This window comes from Giraffa tippelskirchi, chromosome 4, assembly GCF_054371585.1.
Source record: "Giraffa tippelskirchi isolate mGirTip1 chromosome 4, T2T-mGirTip1v1.2.pri, whole genome shotgun sequence".
NCBI lineage: Eukaryota > Metazoa > Chordata > Mammalia > Artiodactyla > Giraffidae > Giraffa > Giraffa tippelskirchi.
The window spans coordinates 132,107,947-132,123,423 of NC_137278.1; the positions used below are offsets into that span (position 1 = coordinate 132,107,947).

The 15,477-nt window shown below is 46.6% G+C and overlaps 1 protein-coding gene across 14 annotated transcripts in view; it reads right to left on the reverse strand.

Annotated features, from left to right (window-relative positions):
* Nucleotides 1-1,569: 1,569 nt before the first annotated feature.
* LOC145547347 (tubulin alpha-1C chain-like) overlaps nt 1,570-15,477 on the reverse strand; it is a 92,902-nt gene continuing 78,994 nt past the window's right edge. For 13 of the 14 annotated variants that reach the window (XM_081596720.1, XM_081596726.1, XM_081596717.1 and 10 more), the window contains 3 exons: nt 4,935-5,157; nt 4,644-4,792; nt 1,570-2,951 (listed from right to left, as the gene is read on the reverse strand). In XM_081596720.1, coding sequence (XP_081452846.1) covers nt 1,977-2,951; nt 4,644-4,792; nt 4,935-5,055 — 1,245 coding nt within the window. In that variant the 5' untranslated portion in view covers nt 5,056-5,157 and the 3' untranslated portion in view covers nt 1,570-1,976. Of the gene's footprint in view, nt 2,952-4,643; nt 4,793-4,934; nt 5,158-9,269; nt 9,448-15,477 lie in introns of those variants that run through there. The other variant, XM_081596712.1, reaches the window with a different exon arrangement.

The window sequence follows — 15,477 nt, forward strand, 5'->3', positions numbered from 1 at the left end:
TCCTCACATCTAGATGTCCCATTCCCTCCAGAGCTTGCACTGTAGCCATCGGCAGATACCCTATGTTAGAAAGGTTTGAGCTCAGCTGGAGTGGCCAGCCTCTCCAAGGTTCATTTTTTCACCCCAGGACGCCCATGCTCAGGCTGCAGAAGGGATCTAGCCCAATACTTTGAGTAGCAGTAGCTGACTGTACTCCAGGATGGGGTGGGTTGGGCATCCCCCTGAAAGCGTGAGACAACAGTTGCTCTCATGACAACCCTTCCAAGCACAAAGCTGAGACAGCTCAGGCTGGAAGCTGTACCCCAAGACAGAATGTGCATTTGAGGAGGGGGTTGCTGTGCCATGTGCTTTGTGGAATCTTAGTTCCCCAATCAGGGATTGAACCCGGGCCCTCAGCACTGAAAGCACCAATTCCACTGGGCCACCAGGGAATTCCCAGAACGTGCATGTTTAAACTGCTCTCCTTAAAGAGTAAGGGGACAGTGGTTAGCAAGGAGTAAGGGGTGAAAACACCAGTGAGAAAAGAAAGATGGTAGCTGAATGCCATTGAATAAGCTCAATCCTGGAGCAAAGGCGAACAGACCTGCACTCACTCTCACGTCCTGCCACTTGCTTGGCCTTCCCACTCAGGCCAGGACCTAAGCATCAAACACGGCTCCTCCCTTCTGCATGACCTGGCCCTCCGATGATCGCTGTCCTCTTTCATTGCTCAGTTCAGCCTCAGAGGCCACACCACTAGTCCCTGAGCACCATCACCAAGCTCTCCAGCCACCCACGCATTCTTCCCCCACCCTCATCTTCTCATAGTTGCCTCCTGCCCCCCTCAAGAACCACACAGCTTCCAGTAGGTGCTCAGAAAAGCATCCAAATTGGGGACCTCTGGTCTTCAACCTTTCTTACATACATACTCCTTTAATTTTCCTTATTACTCCCCTACTTCAAATATTCCCCATGACATACACTGGGTCAAGGACCAGTACCATAACAACCTGAGACTACTGTACTTTTGTGTCTCAGCCTGCTCTACTTTCTCCAAGCAGTGAGTTCTTAAAGCAAAGTCCTAGTTTGCCATTGTAGATTTTGGCCAAGGACGAAAAATCAGCACAATTCCAAGCTCTTCTGATGTGATTCCAACACTTTATGAAATAAAGACTGCAGTAGTTCTGGCAGTCAGCCTGGCGACTTGAATTACGGCTCCATCATTGCTTAGCTATGTTACCTAACCCCTTGCTACTCCACATGTGGTCACAGCAGACCAAGAATACCTGGGAGCTTTGGGTGGGATGAGTTGTGAGAGTATCACTGAAACATATATATTACCATATGTAAAACAGTGGGAATTTGCTGTATGATTCAGGCAGCTGAAACCCAGTGCTCTTTCTGTGGCAACCTAGAGGGGTAGGATGGGGTGGGAGGTGGGAGGGAGGTTCAAGAGGGAAGGGACATATGTATACCTATGGCTGATTCATGTTGATGCATGGCAGAAACTAACACAATATTGTAAAGCAATTATCCTCCAATTAAAAATAAAAACAAACCTGAGAGCTTTTAAAGAAAAGAAAAAACAAATTAAAAACAAGGCAGTATGTTTATTGAAACTCCACTTCACACCTACAGATTCGGCTCTGCTTTTTAAAATCTACACGAGATTCACATCCACATTAAAGTTTGAAAAGCAGTGGCCCAATCGGAGCCTGTTGCCTCACTTACGATTTTATCACCAGTCATCAATTCAGGTCTAAGTGAAATAGATAAACCCCTTAGCACAGTACACAGAAACCACTTGAAACATTGAGCAAATGATCAGATGGAAGTTGCCAGCCTCCTCCAGCCCAAACTGGCCTTCAATAAGTAAATATTGGCTATGACACAGCGTAGAAGTGGAAATATCACCTTTACTGACATGATAGGGGCACAGTGGGCAGCTCCAATGAACGCAAATAATACAGTCCCAAGATGAAACTGCAGCAGACACGCTAATACTCGTCACTCTCATCGTATCCCTCAGCACTGTCGGCTCCAACCTCCTCATAATCCTTCTCAAGGGCAGCCATGTCCTCACGGGCCTCAGAAAACTCTCCTTCCTCCATGCCCTCACCCACGTACCAGTGAACAAAGGCACGCTTGGCATACATCAGGTCAAATTTGTGGTCCAGGCGAGCCCAGGCCTCAGCGATGGCTGTGGTGTTGCTCAGCATGCACACAGCTCGCTGTACTTTGGCCAGGTCTCCACCAGGTACCACAGTGGGAGGCTGGTAGTTAATGCCAACCTTGAAGCCAGTGGGGCACCAGTCCACAAACTGGATGCTGCGCTTGGTCTTGATGGTGGCAATGGCAGCATTGACATCTTTGGGAACCACGTCGCCACGGTACAACAGGCAGCAGGCCATGTATTTACCATGGCGAGGGTCACATTTCACCATCTGGTTGGCTGGCTCAAAGCAAGCATTGGTGATCTCTGCTACAGAAAGCTGTTCATGGTAGGCTTTCTCAGCAGAGATGACAGGGGCGTATGTGGCCAGAGGGAAGTGGATGCGGGGATACGGCACCAGGTTGGTCTGGAACTCTGTCAGATCCACATTCAGGGCTCCATCAAACCTCAGGGAAGCAGTGATGGATGACACTATCTGGCTCATGAGGCGGTTAAGATTCGTGTAGGTTGGGCGCTCAATGTCGAGGTTTCTACGACAGACGTCATAGATGGCCTCATTGTCTACCATGAAGGCACAATCAGAGTGCTCCAGGGTGGTGTGGGTGGTGAGGATGGAGTTGTAGGGCTCAACGACAGCTGTGGAAACCTGGGGGGCTGGGTAAATGGAGAACTCCAGCTTGGACTTCTTGCCATAATCGACAGAGAGGCGTTCCATCAGCAGGGAGGTGAACCCAGAACCAGTACCTCCACCAAAGCTGTGGAAAACCAAGAAGCCCTGAAGACCCGTGCACTGGTCAGCCTGGAAAAAGAAAAAAGTTTTAATTTTAGCCTTGGTGACAGCTGCAGTGACTTCATTGAATCCATAATCACACTGATCAAGATCTTAAAAACAACAAAAGAGTGAAGATTCAGTGCCCTGGTGCTAGAATAAGGCTGGGTCTGGCTCTACCAGTTCCTTGCCATGTGCCTTTGACCAATTCATTTCTCAATCTCAGTGTTCTCATTTATTAAATGAGGAGAATAGTAATCTGCTTCAGGTTGTTGGGAATTAAATGAGTACTGGAATAGTGCCTGGCACAGTCAGCACTAGTTAGCAGAAAGTCTAGTCATTCCAGGAAAGGAGATTTACTGTCACAAATCCAAGTCCTTGCGTCACAGGGACTTTCCACCACTTAATTGATCTCTTCTGGCTAACAAACTGCTATTCTGTGAAAGGATGATCTTAACCTGACAGAGAATTCTCTGGACAACCTTCACTTGAAGGTGCTCCAAGATTTGTGGACATTCTCTACTGAGCCCTTATGTCACTTCTATGGGTCCAGCCTCTGAATGAGATCAATGCAAGGGGCAGCCTCTAGGTTTCCAGTTTCCACCCATTAAGACTCTTGTGGACACAGTAATAACACCGGGGACAAATGCAATTGTTCTGGTAGTTAATGAACTTCACTCCAGAAGCCTCAATGACTTTCACTAGTTTATTTGTCCCTAGGGCAGGTCCTGATTTCGAAGTCAGTACTAGTAGCTGAAGCCTCACTTGCAAACACAGGAGCCATTAGCCCAATTTTGCTGCGAAGACTATGATAAACATCGGAAAAAGTACGAAGCCAAGAACGATGTAAGGCCATTATTTTGAAAATAGACCTGTTGTTGCCGGGCTTAGCGTTATATGATTTTCCTGAGAAGCTATTCCACCCAGGCCTTCATTCTTGATTTTAGTTAGTGACTTACAAGTTTCCCGTATGCCTAAGCAGTAGAGTCATCTGATTGCCAGACTCTCAATTAAAATGATCTGAACAGAACCCTTATCAGCCTTACTGATGTGAATACAGTTACCTTAGATTTTTCTGCCTCAAGGCTAGGCCACACTGCCCTGAGCTCTAGTAGAAAAATATCTTAGTACTTTCAAAGTTCCAGTGACTTATACTTGCTTCTGTAACAAGGGAACTCCCTTGACTCCACTTTCAGTGTTGCTGGAAGTTTCCAATGGCAGCTATTTGTAGTCGGTATTACATCGGCTTCTTTTGCTATAACTTTCTGTAGCAACATAAGGGAGCTCTCCAATTTTGATGAGTTTGATCATTAGTTACATTCAGAGCCAGCCACCTACCACTGTGACTAAGATGACCTAAAAGGGATGCCTCAGCTTGGAGCCAGGAAGCTCCCTGATTAATATGAACAAGGATGTTTAATGGGCTTAAGTTTCGGTAAAACTGTTAAGGCTTCCTGGTAGTCACTTGACTTCAGGTAAACTGCCCTCACTGAGTGAGCAATTGCCCAAATCTGCCTTATAAGACATAGGAAGAGGCCAAGCAGCGCTTACTTCAGCCTCAAAACATTGTCCCATAGCACAGGACCATTTGGTTTAGAAGTCAAGTTATCCTGGGCAGTAAAAAGCTCATTCTAGCGTGCAAAGAATGATTCTCATAGTCTGGTCTCTCAAAACACTTAAGAGAAAACACTCATCCTATTTTAAATCAAGTTCTTTGTTTACCAGTTTCCGAACTCGGTCCAAGACGAGGTCAATGATCTCCTTGCCAATGGTGTAGTGACCTCGGGCATAGTTATTGGCAGCATCTTCTTTGCCTGAGATAAGTTGCTCAGGGTGGAAGAGCTGGCGATAGGTCCCAGTGCGAACCTCATCTGGAAAAGGAAAATGAAGCAGCCACCCATCAGCAACAACCCACACAAGTCTGCTCCATCTCAGGGCATCAGTGGAACTCCCAGCACACACCTCCTGTCCCAGATCCCTGGGATCTCATTGGGGTTACTGAGGTCAACTCACCAATGACTGTGGGTTCCAGGTCTACAAACACTGCCCTGGGCACATGCTTGCCAGCGCCTGTCTCACTGAAGAAGGTGTTGAAGGAGTCGTCTCCTCCCCCAATAGTCTTATCACTTGGCATCTGGCCATCAGGCTGGATGCCATGTTCCAGGCAGTAGAGCTCCCAGCAGGCATTGCCGATCTGGACACCAGCCTGGCCAACGTGGATGGAGATGCACTCACGCTGTGGGAAGGAAGAAAGGAAGTGTCACAATGTGACACATCAGATGGGACATTTAGGAATGATTCACACGGAAATGACTATTAACCTTCAAGACAAATCAGCACCTTTCTGGAGGTCATGCCTGCCCAGGCACTATTTCACAAACAACAGGCCAATTCAGAGAAAATGCTTTGGAAAACCACAGATATGTTAATGAACTACTAGACAAGGCCAGAGACCAGACTTTCACTTTACAGCCACATTAGATATTCATGGTCAGGTTTCTACCTTCAGAATGACACAAGCTACTCTAGCAATAGATTTTCCCCAACTCCTGAGAAATATGCCTGCTGATTCCTTAGAGGCATGCACAATTCCTCCTTCCAGCTCTGATTCATTCCCTGTGTGACTGTGTAACTACAGCTCATTCCCATCCCTCTTTAATTCTATTCTTTAAAGAGCTTCTGCCTCTCCCTTTAAAACCAGCTTAAACCAGCAAACTATAGCTGTATGACTCATGGAGAAAACACCAGATAAGCAGCAGTTACCTGGACTTTAAAAACTGTGGTCAAAGGCATCCTTTTATCCCTGTGGAAGTATTTAATCTTAAGGAAAAACATTTTCCTTCACTGTCAACACACCTTGAGGGGAGAGTGGGGGAGGGTAGGCAGATGGAGATAGGGTAATAAAAGCTAGAAGGGTAATAAAAGCTAGAAGGGTCACCAAGACTTAACTAACAGTTTAAGAAATCAGCTGGTTTCTAGTAAAATGTACATCTCTCTCTGGCATTGTGGAAGAAGAGTCTATAATTTCATAAATTTAACAATGTTACGCAAACGTTTGTTTTCCTTTACTTGCTGAACAAGGTCATTTATAAGTTACCAGACTCATTCCTGCTTGGTAAAATAAGGCAGTGAACATAGAATCTAAACCCACAGACTTAAGAGGAAAACAAACAGGATTTTTACTGTATTTCCATCATAAATCAAATTAGCTGCTTGAGACAGAGGTCTTTCAAGTATCCACATCAAATATCTCCCATTACATTTTCTCCAAATAAGAGCGTTTCAGGGTTTTGAAAGCTGCTAAGAGGAATTTAAAGCCTTTGACTGTGTGGATCACAACAAACTGGGAAATTCTTAAGGAGATGGGAATACCAGACCACCTTACCTGTCTCTTGAGAAACCTGTATGCAGGTCAAGAAGCAACAGTTAGAACCTTCCATGGAAGAAGGGACTGGTTCAAAATCGGGACAGGAGTATGTCAAGGCTGTATATTATCACCCTGCTTATTTAAGTTCTATGCAGAGTACATCATGCAAAATGCTAGGCTGGATGATTCACAAGTTGGAATCAAGCCTCCCAGGGGAACTATCAGTAACCTCAGATGATACCACTCTAATGGCAGAAAGTGAAGGGGAACTAAAGCAAAGAACCTCTTGATGAGGGTGAAAGAGGAGTGAAAAAGCTGGCATCTGGTCCCATCAGTTCATGGCAAATAGATGGGGTAAATGTTAAAACTGAATATTGAAAAAAACTAAAATCATGGCATCTGGTCCTATCTCTTCATAGCCAATAGATGGGGAAAATGTGGAAACAGTGACAGATTTTATTTTCTTGGGATCCAAAATCACTGCAGACGGTGACTGCAGCCATGAAATTAAGAGACGCTTCCTTGTTAGAGAGAAAGCTATGACAAACCTAGACAGCATATTAAAAAGGAGACATCATTTTGCCGACAAACGCCAGTATAGTCAAAGCTATGATTTTTCCAATAGTCATGCATGGATGTGAGAGTTGGACTGTAAAGAAGGCTGAGCACCGAAGAATCGATGATTCTGAATTGTGGTGCTGGAGAAGGCTCTTGAGAGTCCCTTGGACTGCAAGGAGATGAAACCAGTCAATCCTAAAGGAAATTAACCCTGACTATTCATTGGAAGCGGAGAAGGCAATGGCACCCCACTCCAGTACTCTTGCCTGGAAAATCCCATGGACGGAGGAGCCTGGTAGGCTACAGTCCATGGGGTCGCTAAGAGTCGGACTCGACTGAGCGACTTCACTTTCACTTTTCCCTTTCATGCACTGGAGAAGGAACTGGCAACCCACTCCAGTATTCTTGCCTGGAGAATCCCAGGGACGGCGGAGCCTGGTGGGCTGCCATCTATGGGATCGCACAGAGTCGGACACGACTGAAGCGACTTAGCAGCAGCATTCATTGGAAGGACTGATGCTGAAGCTCCAATAATTTGGCCACCTGAGGCCAAGAGCTGACTCATTGGAAAAGACCCAGGTGCTGGGAAGGGTTGAAGGCAAAAGGAGAAGGGGACGGTAGAGGGTGAGATGTTTAGATAGCATCACCGACTCAATGGACATGAGTTTGAACAAACTCCAGGAGACAGTGTAGGACTGGAAATCCTGACATTCTGCAATCCATAGGGTCGCAGAGAGTAGGACACAACTTAGCAAATGAACAACAATAGTAATCTAAAGAAAATTCAACATCACCTAGTCTCATAACCCCAAGACAAAACCTCCAGTCACTCATAACCTTTGACTTATGGTTCCCTCCTTCTCACCATACTCCCCATAAAGCAATTATCCTCTGCTGACCTCATCAGCAAGCTATTACCTGCATCTACTTGCCAGCTTTAAGGCTGTGGGAGAAAGGTGAGTTTGTCCTGATAAACCCATGACTTTTTCTCACTGCATCGTGTTTACCTTTAACTGGACTTTGGACATTCCACAGCCCTAGAAACCAGGAAAGAACCAGATATTTGCCCATGACAGTCCGGGTCTCAGGGAGATAAAGTATCTGAGAAGATCCTGCCGTCCTAATGAAGGACTTCTAATGAAGCCTTTTGAGTTCAAAAACTTTTCATATTGTGCAACAGTATGGCTTAGACTGTGGCCACTGCTTGCCCTCCACTCTCCCCTGGCCACTTAGGAGATGAAGTGAGATACAGGTGATGGTGTCATTTAGTCTAGCCTTAATGGGATAATCAGCACCTGTCCCTTGGAAAATACGAATCTAACCAGTGTATGTCTTAATAAGTTTGCTGCTACTGCTGATCTCCTGCCCTTTAAACACTCTCACTATTTTCGTAATCACACATTTACCAGTGTCCTTTGGTCTGGCTTAGTAAAAAACACTCAAGTAAGTGTTACAGTCAGACATCGTTTTGATAACTGCGGTACTCCCTAAAAAGGGTAACTATTTATTCACTATAGTCCTTTTTAAAAAAAGATGTTTTGAAACATTTGATACTGCTTTAGGTAGACAGACTCCAAGGGATGTTTCCTAAGATACTTGTTTCCAAAACCTCTGGAAGCTAAATACAAAATACTCAAGTTGTATGTAATTTCATGTTTCTTTAAAACCAAGAATACTTTGTCAGTACTAGTTTACTCTGTGACTTTGTAAGTAAATATCTCTTTTATGGACTTTTTAAAACCTGTAAGAAGAAAATTTCAGCTATTAAAACACCCCACTAAATTAACACTAGAAACGCGGGATTAAACAACCTGACAGTAATTTCCTTCAAAGGAGAAGCCTGCCTTCATCCTTCAAGTGGATTGGCGCAAATGCAAGAGCTCCCCCCGCCCACCCAACCCCCAACATCCCGGCCACAGGTGAAGATGGTGCAATTGAAGACTCTTCCCAGAATCTGGCCCCAGGTGGACTCAGGAGCAAATCACAGGGCACAGGAGAGGGTTCGCCAGGAAACGTCTGCACCTACTATGCTGGAGCACACGAGATGCTCCAGGGATCCCTTGCTTAAGGCTGTGGGAAGGTGAGATCATTTCAGGAAATGGGAGGGATTTGTAGCTTTCACAAGTCCTTGGGAGCCAGTGCGAAGGTTCTCCGACCTTCCTGGGGCAGTAGCGGCCCCGAAGGAATCAATGAATGGCCCCTCTCTAGGGTCAAGTGGCTTTTCCACTTCTACTCAAGGCAGTACCCAGGCCGCTTCTTGGAGCCCGACGAGGAGTCAGCCAGGTGAGCTCGACTCTCCCAACCTGGCCACCAGAAACCGGTTTGACCGGAGGCGTGGACGTGGCTCCACTCACACTGGGGTCCCAACGCCCCTTCGGACTCCGCACTCTGACCTCGCAGCACCGTCCGGGGACCCCACTTACCATGACGGAGACTTGTACGGTTCTGCGGGGCTGGAACAGGTGAGGGGACGGCCGCGAAGATCTCCCACTGACAGACTACTAAGGAGTCCGGGGGAGTAGTGAGAGGCCCGGGGCCGGGAGGGATCCTATAAACCCCTAGCCGGGCCACGTGTCAGGAGGGCGGGCACCCGACCCCGCCCCGGCCTCCGCGGCCCCGCCTCCCAGCCCTCTGCCGGGTTTTACCCTCCCCGCCGAGAGAGGAGGGGCGCACGGCGCTCTCTGGTGGGTTCAAAAGTTCAAACCAAACTCTACGGAACCAGCCAGAAGAACCAGGAAGGGGAGGAGGCATCCTGGCGCCCGAGAATGGGTCGGTGGGGTGAGGAAGAGGATGCACTCGGCGGCTGGAAGGAGAAGCAAGGAGAAGCAAGGTGGGGACGGCAGTGGGCGACGCGTAAGCGAGGAGGGGCGCCAGGTAAAGGGAGGCGCGGCCGCCGAGCCCTGGGGGCGCGGCTCCTCTCGCTGCCCGCTGGGTCCCGAGTCTCCAGACCCGCGACCCTGGACTGGAGGGCGAGCTAGGTGGCCTTCAGCGAGTCCCAGCCGCACAGGCCGCATCAGGACCGCCCACACGATCCGGCTGCTTCCACCGCGGGTAGCCCCGGCGTGTGGAGCTCTCGCAGTTGAGGGACTTCCAAGAGGGAAAGCCTTAGGTTCCCCATTCCAGGTCCTAATTACCACAAACCAACTTGAAATCTTGAATCTCACCTTTTTTGTTGCTTGTCTTTACTTGTTTTCCTACCTCCTTTTAAATGAACCTCTTGGTTCTTAACGGCAAGCTCCTTCCAACTGGTGCAAAAGCAGTCTTTCCCCAGCCCCAAATTCATTATAATGCTAACCCCGGCTTACCAGGTGGCGCTAATGGTAAAGAAAACGCCTGCCAATGCAGGAGAGGCAAGATAAGCAGGTTTCATCCCTGGGTGGGGATGATCCGCTGGAGTAGGAAATGGCAACCCACTCCAGTATTCTTGCCTGGAGAATCCCATGGACAGAGGAGCCTGGTGGGCTACAGTCCTTAGCGTCTCAAAGAGTCTGACGTGACTGAGCACACGTGCATATAATAGCTTTCACTTTTCAGATGCTTACTCTGCAGAGTTGTTTGTTTTCCAGACAATGTTAATCACTTGTCATCCATTAGACAAATGCTGTGCCTTAGCCCCGTTTTTACAGATAAAGAAACTAGGGTTTAGAGTAATGAAACTAGTTGCAGGTCACAGAGCTGGAGCAAGGTTAGGCCCTCACTACCTTGCACTGCCTCACCCTAAGTATAACACTCTTTGTTACGGAAACCAATTTCCTGTGTCCCTGGCACACTGCAGCCAAACAATCCAGAACCTGGGAGTTTGGAGCAGAGAAAGATTTATTGCAAAGGCTAAAAGCAAGAATAGATGTCGGGTGCGCAAAAGACCTGAACCCTCCAATCACTTTCAGGCAAGGTTGTTAGGGAAAAAACTCATAGGTTGCTTGACCAGCTCCTGGACCATCTCCTCACTGGTGGGTGGTGAGGTAACAGGGTGATGTTTCCAGAATCTGAACCTTCTGGTTCCAACCAGTCTGGAGTCTGTGTGCTTGTGGTGGACTTGTAGTTACCCTCCTCCTGGGGGGCAGGGGTGTCTTAGATTTTGTAGAACAACTCAAAGATAACACATCAGGTTGTTATCTTTATGGTTTCAGGAAGAACTAGGTGTCCTGTGACTCTGTAGTCCTAATTAGTAACTGCTTGGGCTTGTTCTTTGGCACTCAAGGAAGGCCTGGGAGACTTTTTTCTGTTTTCTACAAATAAGATACAGGGGACATGGAGGGCCTTTTGCAACTGCGCAGGACTTTGTAGGTCCTGCCCAGTTTCACTCTGACCATCCATGCAATGATTTAATCCTCAGAAGTATCCTTTATTTCATTTGCTTTTCTTGTTTATAGGATATAGGCTTCATTCAGCCTCCTTGACCTTCCCTGAACTCCAAAGGGCAGATTCAAATAGTTGCTTATCAGGGATAGGAAGGGATGCAGAAATAAGAGAAGTCAAGTGGTGGTACAGCCTTGGAGCCTGGTTCCTACTCAAGGAATATGCATAACAATATCTCTGAGTTCTGCAGAACCAGTGCCCCTACCCAGGTGGAGGATGGGAACTTCAAGTTGAGCACAGGATTCCTGGAGCAACCGCCCTATTACCTCACCACCAACCAATCAGAAGAACGTGACATGTTCTCCATCCACCACATTCGAATTCACCCCAAATTTGCCTTCCTTTTCTGGCCCTGTTAGGCCTCCTGCACATGCCTACGCCCACTCGTGCAAAGTTGCTTCAGTTGTGTGTGACCCTTTGTGACCCAATGGACTTTAGCCCACTAGGCTCCTTCATCCATGGGATTTTCCAGGCAAAAATACTGGAGTGGGTTGCCATTTCCATCTCCAGGGGATCTTTCCACCCAGAGATAGAACCTGGGTCTCCCACACTGCAGGCTGATTGGTAACCAACTGAGACGCCAGGAAAGCCCCAGCTCAGTTGGTAAAGAATCTCAGCAGGGAGTAATTACAGAAGAAAGAGACCTCTGCCTGGAATACCAAGAAGCATCTTGAGTTTGGAGTCTCTGGGTGGGGAGGTGTTACCGGAAATACTGACTGGAACCGCCCACCCTTTCCAGGAACCATAGTAACCATTCATGTGAGTTTCTTTAAGACAGGAGGTCCTGGTAAGGAACAGGGCAACTATCAAGCCACCACTAAACCAGAGAATTCAGAAAAGTTCAAAACGAGATGCCACGTGTCCTACCAACCTCCCAGGATCCTCCTTGTTGGAATCCATCCCGACTGCATGATGTGTGCACCACCAGGAAGAACCCTGAGTCAGAAACTTATCCCATTACTATAAAATCCGGGACTTGAGCCATGTGGCAGAGCGGACCTCCTGGGTTCCCTTACCCTCCTGCTCTCTGCCCAGGCACCCCTTCTCAATAAAATCTCTTGCTCTATCAGCATGAAACAGAGCATGACCCTATGGTCCTTCCCCCCAGCCATGTCCTCTGCCTGCCTGTTGTCTGTGGAAAACTTTAGCAAAGAACAAGTTTCATCAGCGAAGTGAGAAATGCAGAAACAAAGGAAAACAGTCAAAGGAAATCAAATAATAATAATGTAGTCACTAAGCATAGTCAAGGGCCTTTAGTTCCTTCTCATGGACTACAGATAATATTCTGAGACATATCCTGTGAGCTGTCTTACAGATACTGAAACCCCAGGTGGAAAAGTTAATTATATGATGACCAGACTGTACCCAGGACATGAGCTGCCACAATTCTAAGAACTGTTCTCAAAGAAATGGGAACAAACAGACTCTGGAACTGAAGATTAACTGTACCTAAAACAATCAAGATGATGCTAGTCAGACTGCCAGTGACCAGTCTGAAGGTGACTGTCAGAGCTGACTGTGCTGTTTCTGTGTGTAGCCACCCCCACTCCATACTCTGTGTATTAAAGCTCCTACCCCCTGCTTGTCAGGGGGGGAATTGGCCTTTGGACAATGTCCGCCCTCCCCCCAGTTGCCAGCATGTGAAATAAAGCAAACTTTCCTTTCCACCAACTGGGCCTGTTTATTGACTTTTGGGCAGCGAGCAGCCAGACCCTACCTTTCAGTAATAAGTACGTGTGTCTCCTTGGATGATTCAATTCTCAATGTTAGACAAGCACCTACTCTTGGGTGCTGGAAGGGGTTCCCCTTCCTGCAACCCTTTCATCATGTTATCCTAGTTCTTAAATTCCTCAGCCACCTCTGAGTGATAGAATGTATGGAAATACTCAGACACAGACATAGAAAACAAACTTATGGTTACCAAAAGGGAAGGGAGAGGAGGGACAAATTAGAAGGTTGGGATTAATATGTACACACTATGGTAAATAATCTGCCTGCAATACAGGAGACCTGGATTTGATCCCTGGGTTGGGAAGATCCCCTGGAGAAGGGAGTGGCTACCCACTCTAGTATTCTTTTTTTTTTCTTAAGGTTTTGGGATAGATAATGCAAACGTCTCCTTTGGTCATAACCATGGCTTCATTAAGACCTTTGCTTAAGAAATGAGAGGATAGATGTAGTGGGGCACATGATGCTATTTTCGAATTCATTCGGGTGTAATGGGGACAAGGGCCCTAGATCATTGCGGGAAGGTCTCTCCCTGCACCAGCCTGGTTTGTCTTCTACCGCACTGTGAGTGAGTGCAAGTGAGTGAAGTCACTCAGTCGTGTCCGACTCTTTGCGACCCCATGGACTGTAGCCCACCAGGATCCTCCGTCTATGGGATTTTCCAGGCAAGACTACTGGAGTGGGTTGCCATTTCCTTCTCCCCACTCTAGTATTCTTGCCTGGAGAATCCCATGGACAGAGGAGCCTGGTGGGCTACAGTCCAGGGGGTGGCAAAGAGTCAGACACCACTGAGTGACTAACACTTTCACTATATGTAAGATGGATAACCAACAAGGGCCTACTATACAGTACAGGGAATTACACTCAATATGTTGCAATAGCCTGTAAGGGAAAACAATCTGATATATATATAAATAACTGAATCACTTTACTGTATACCTGAAACTAACACAACATTGTACATGAACTGTACTTCAATTTAAAATAGAAATATTCTACTGAACAGTAGAAGAGTATGTTAAAGGACTTTTTCCTGAAGTAGAAAATGGCAAAATGAGTTTCAGATACTGAATAGGCAGAACTCGAGATACACTCCAACTCATACACACAAAATGGGTGCTGTGGAAATGTGTGCAGAGATTCCTTTTCAAATTACAGTACATAATTCCTTCATTCATCAAATGGTTATTGAGAACCTATTGTGTGGCAAGGTATTCTGAAATTTGGAATAATTAGCACTTTAGTCTGTTGTTAGATATTTTAGTCTTAATTAGTAGTGCTTTCCAATTTTTAAATTCATTCCACAAATATATATTTAGCAGAGTTTCTAGGTGCTTGGAAATAAGTATGTGAACAAAACAGGTCTCTGTGTCATGGAGTGAATGTTCTAGAGCAGGACAGGGAAGAAAAAGAAACAATCAACATAAGTAAACTATAGAAAAACAGAGCAAAGTAAAGTGGAATGAGGGTGCTGGGAGGGGAGAATGTGGGAGGAGGTTGAAATGTAAGCAAGATGGTCAAGTTTAGCCTTAATGTTAAGTGAGATGTGAACAGAGTTGACGGTCCTGAGAGGCTAGTCAGGACCCTGGGAGAAAAGTGGTCCCAGAACACTGAGAAGCTGGAGCCAAGGCCCCCCAAGCAAGGGTGAGAGTTTAGTGTTCCTGGAAGGAGAGTGGGAGGCCAGCTTTGACTAGAAGAGATGAACAGTAGGAGGTTGGAGAGGCAATGGAAGCCAGATCTTGTGGCTTCATATAAGCTATTAAAAAGTCCTGGGGTTCTATAGAGAGTGTCATAGAGAGTGAAGTATGTGAAAGAGAAATACAAACATTGTATAAAGGGAAAGTGAAGTCGTTCAGTCATGTCTGACTCTTTGCAACCCTATGGACTGTAGCCTACCGGATCCTCCGTCCATGGGATTTTCCAGGCAAGAGTACCTGGAGTGGGTTGCCATTTCCTTTCCCAGGGGATCTTCCCGACCCAGGGATTGAACCCAGGTCTCCCACATTGTAGGCGGACGCTTTGCCATCCATCTGAGCCACCAGGGGTTGTATAGTAACACATATATGAGGAGAGTGAAAAAGCTGGCTTAAAACTCAACATTTAAAAAACAAGGATCACGGCAACCAGTCCCACCACTTCGTGGCAAACAGTGACAGATTTTATTTTCTTGGGCTCCAAAATCACTGCAGATGGTGGCTGCAGCCATGAAATTAAAAGACGCTTGCTCTTTGGAAGAAAAGCTATGACCAACCTAGACAGCATATTGAAAAGCAGAGACATTACTTTGCCAACAAAGGTCCATCCAGCCAAAGCTATTCAAATTACAGTACATAATTCCCTCATTTATTAAATGGTTATTGAGCACCTATTGTGTGCTCCTGGTTTTTCCAGGAGTCATGTATGGATGTGAGAGTTGGACCATAGAGAAAGTTGAGCGCCAAAGAATTGCTTTTGAACTGTGGTGTTGGAGAAGACTCTTGAGAGACTCTTGGACTGCAAGGAGATCAAATCAGTCAATCCTGAAGGAAATCAGTCCTGAATATT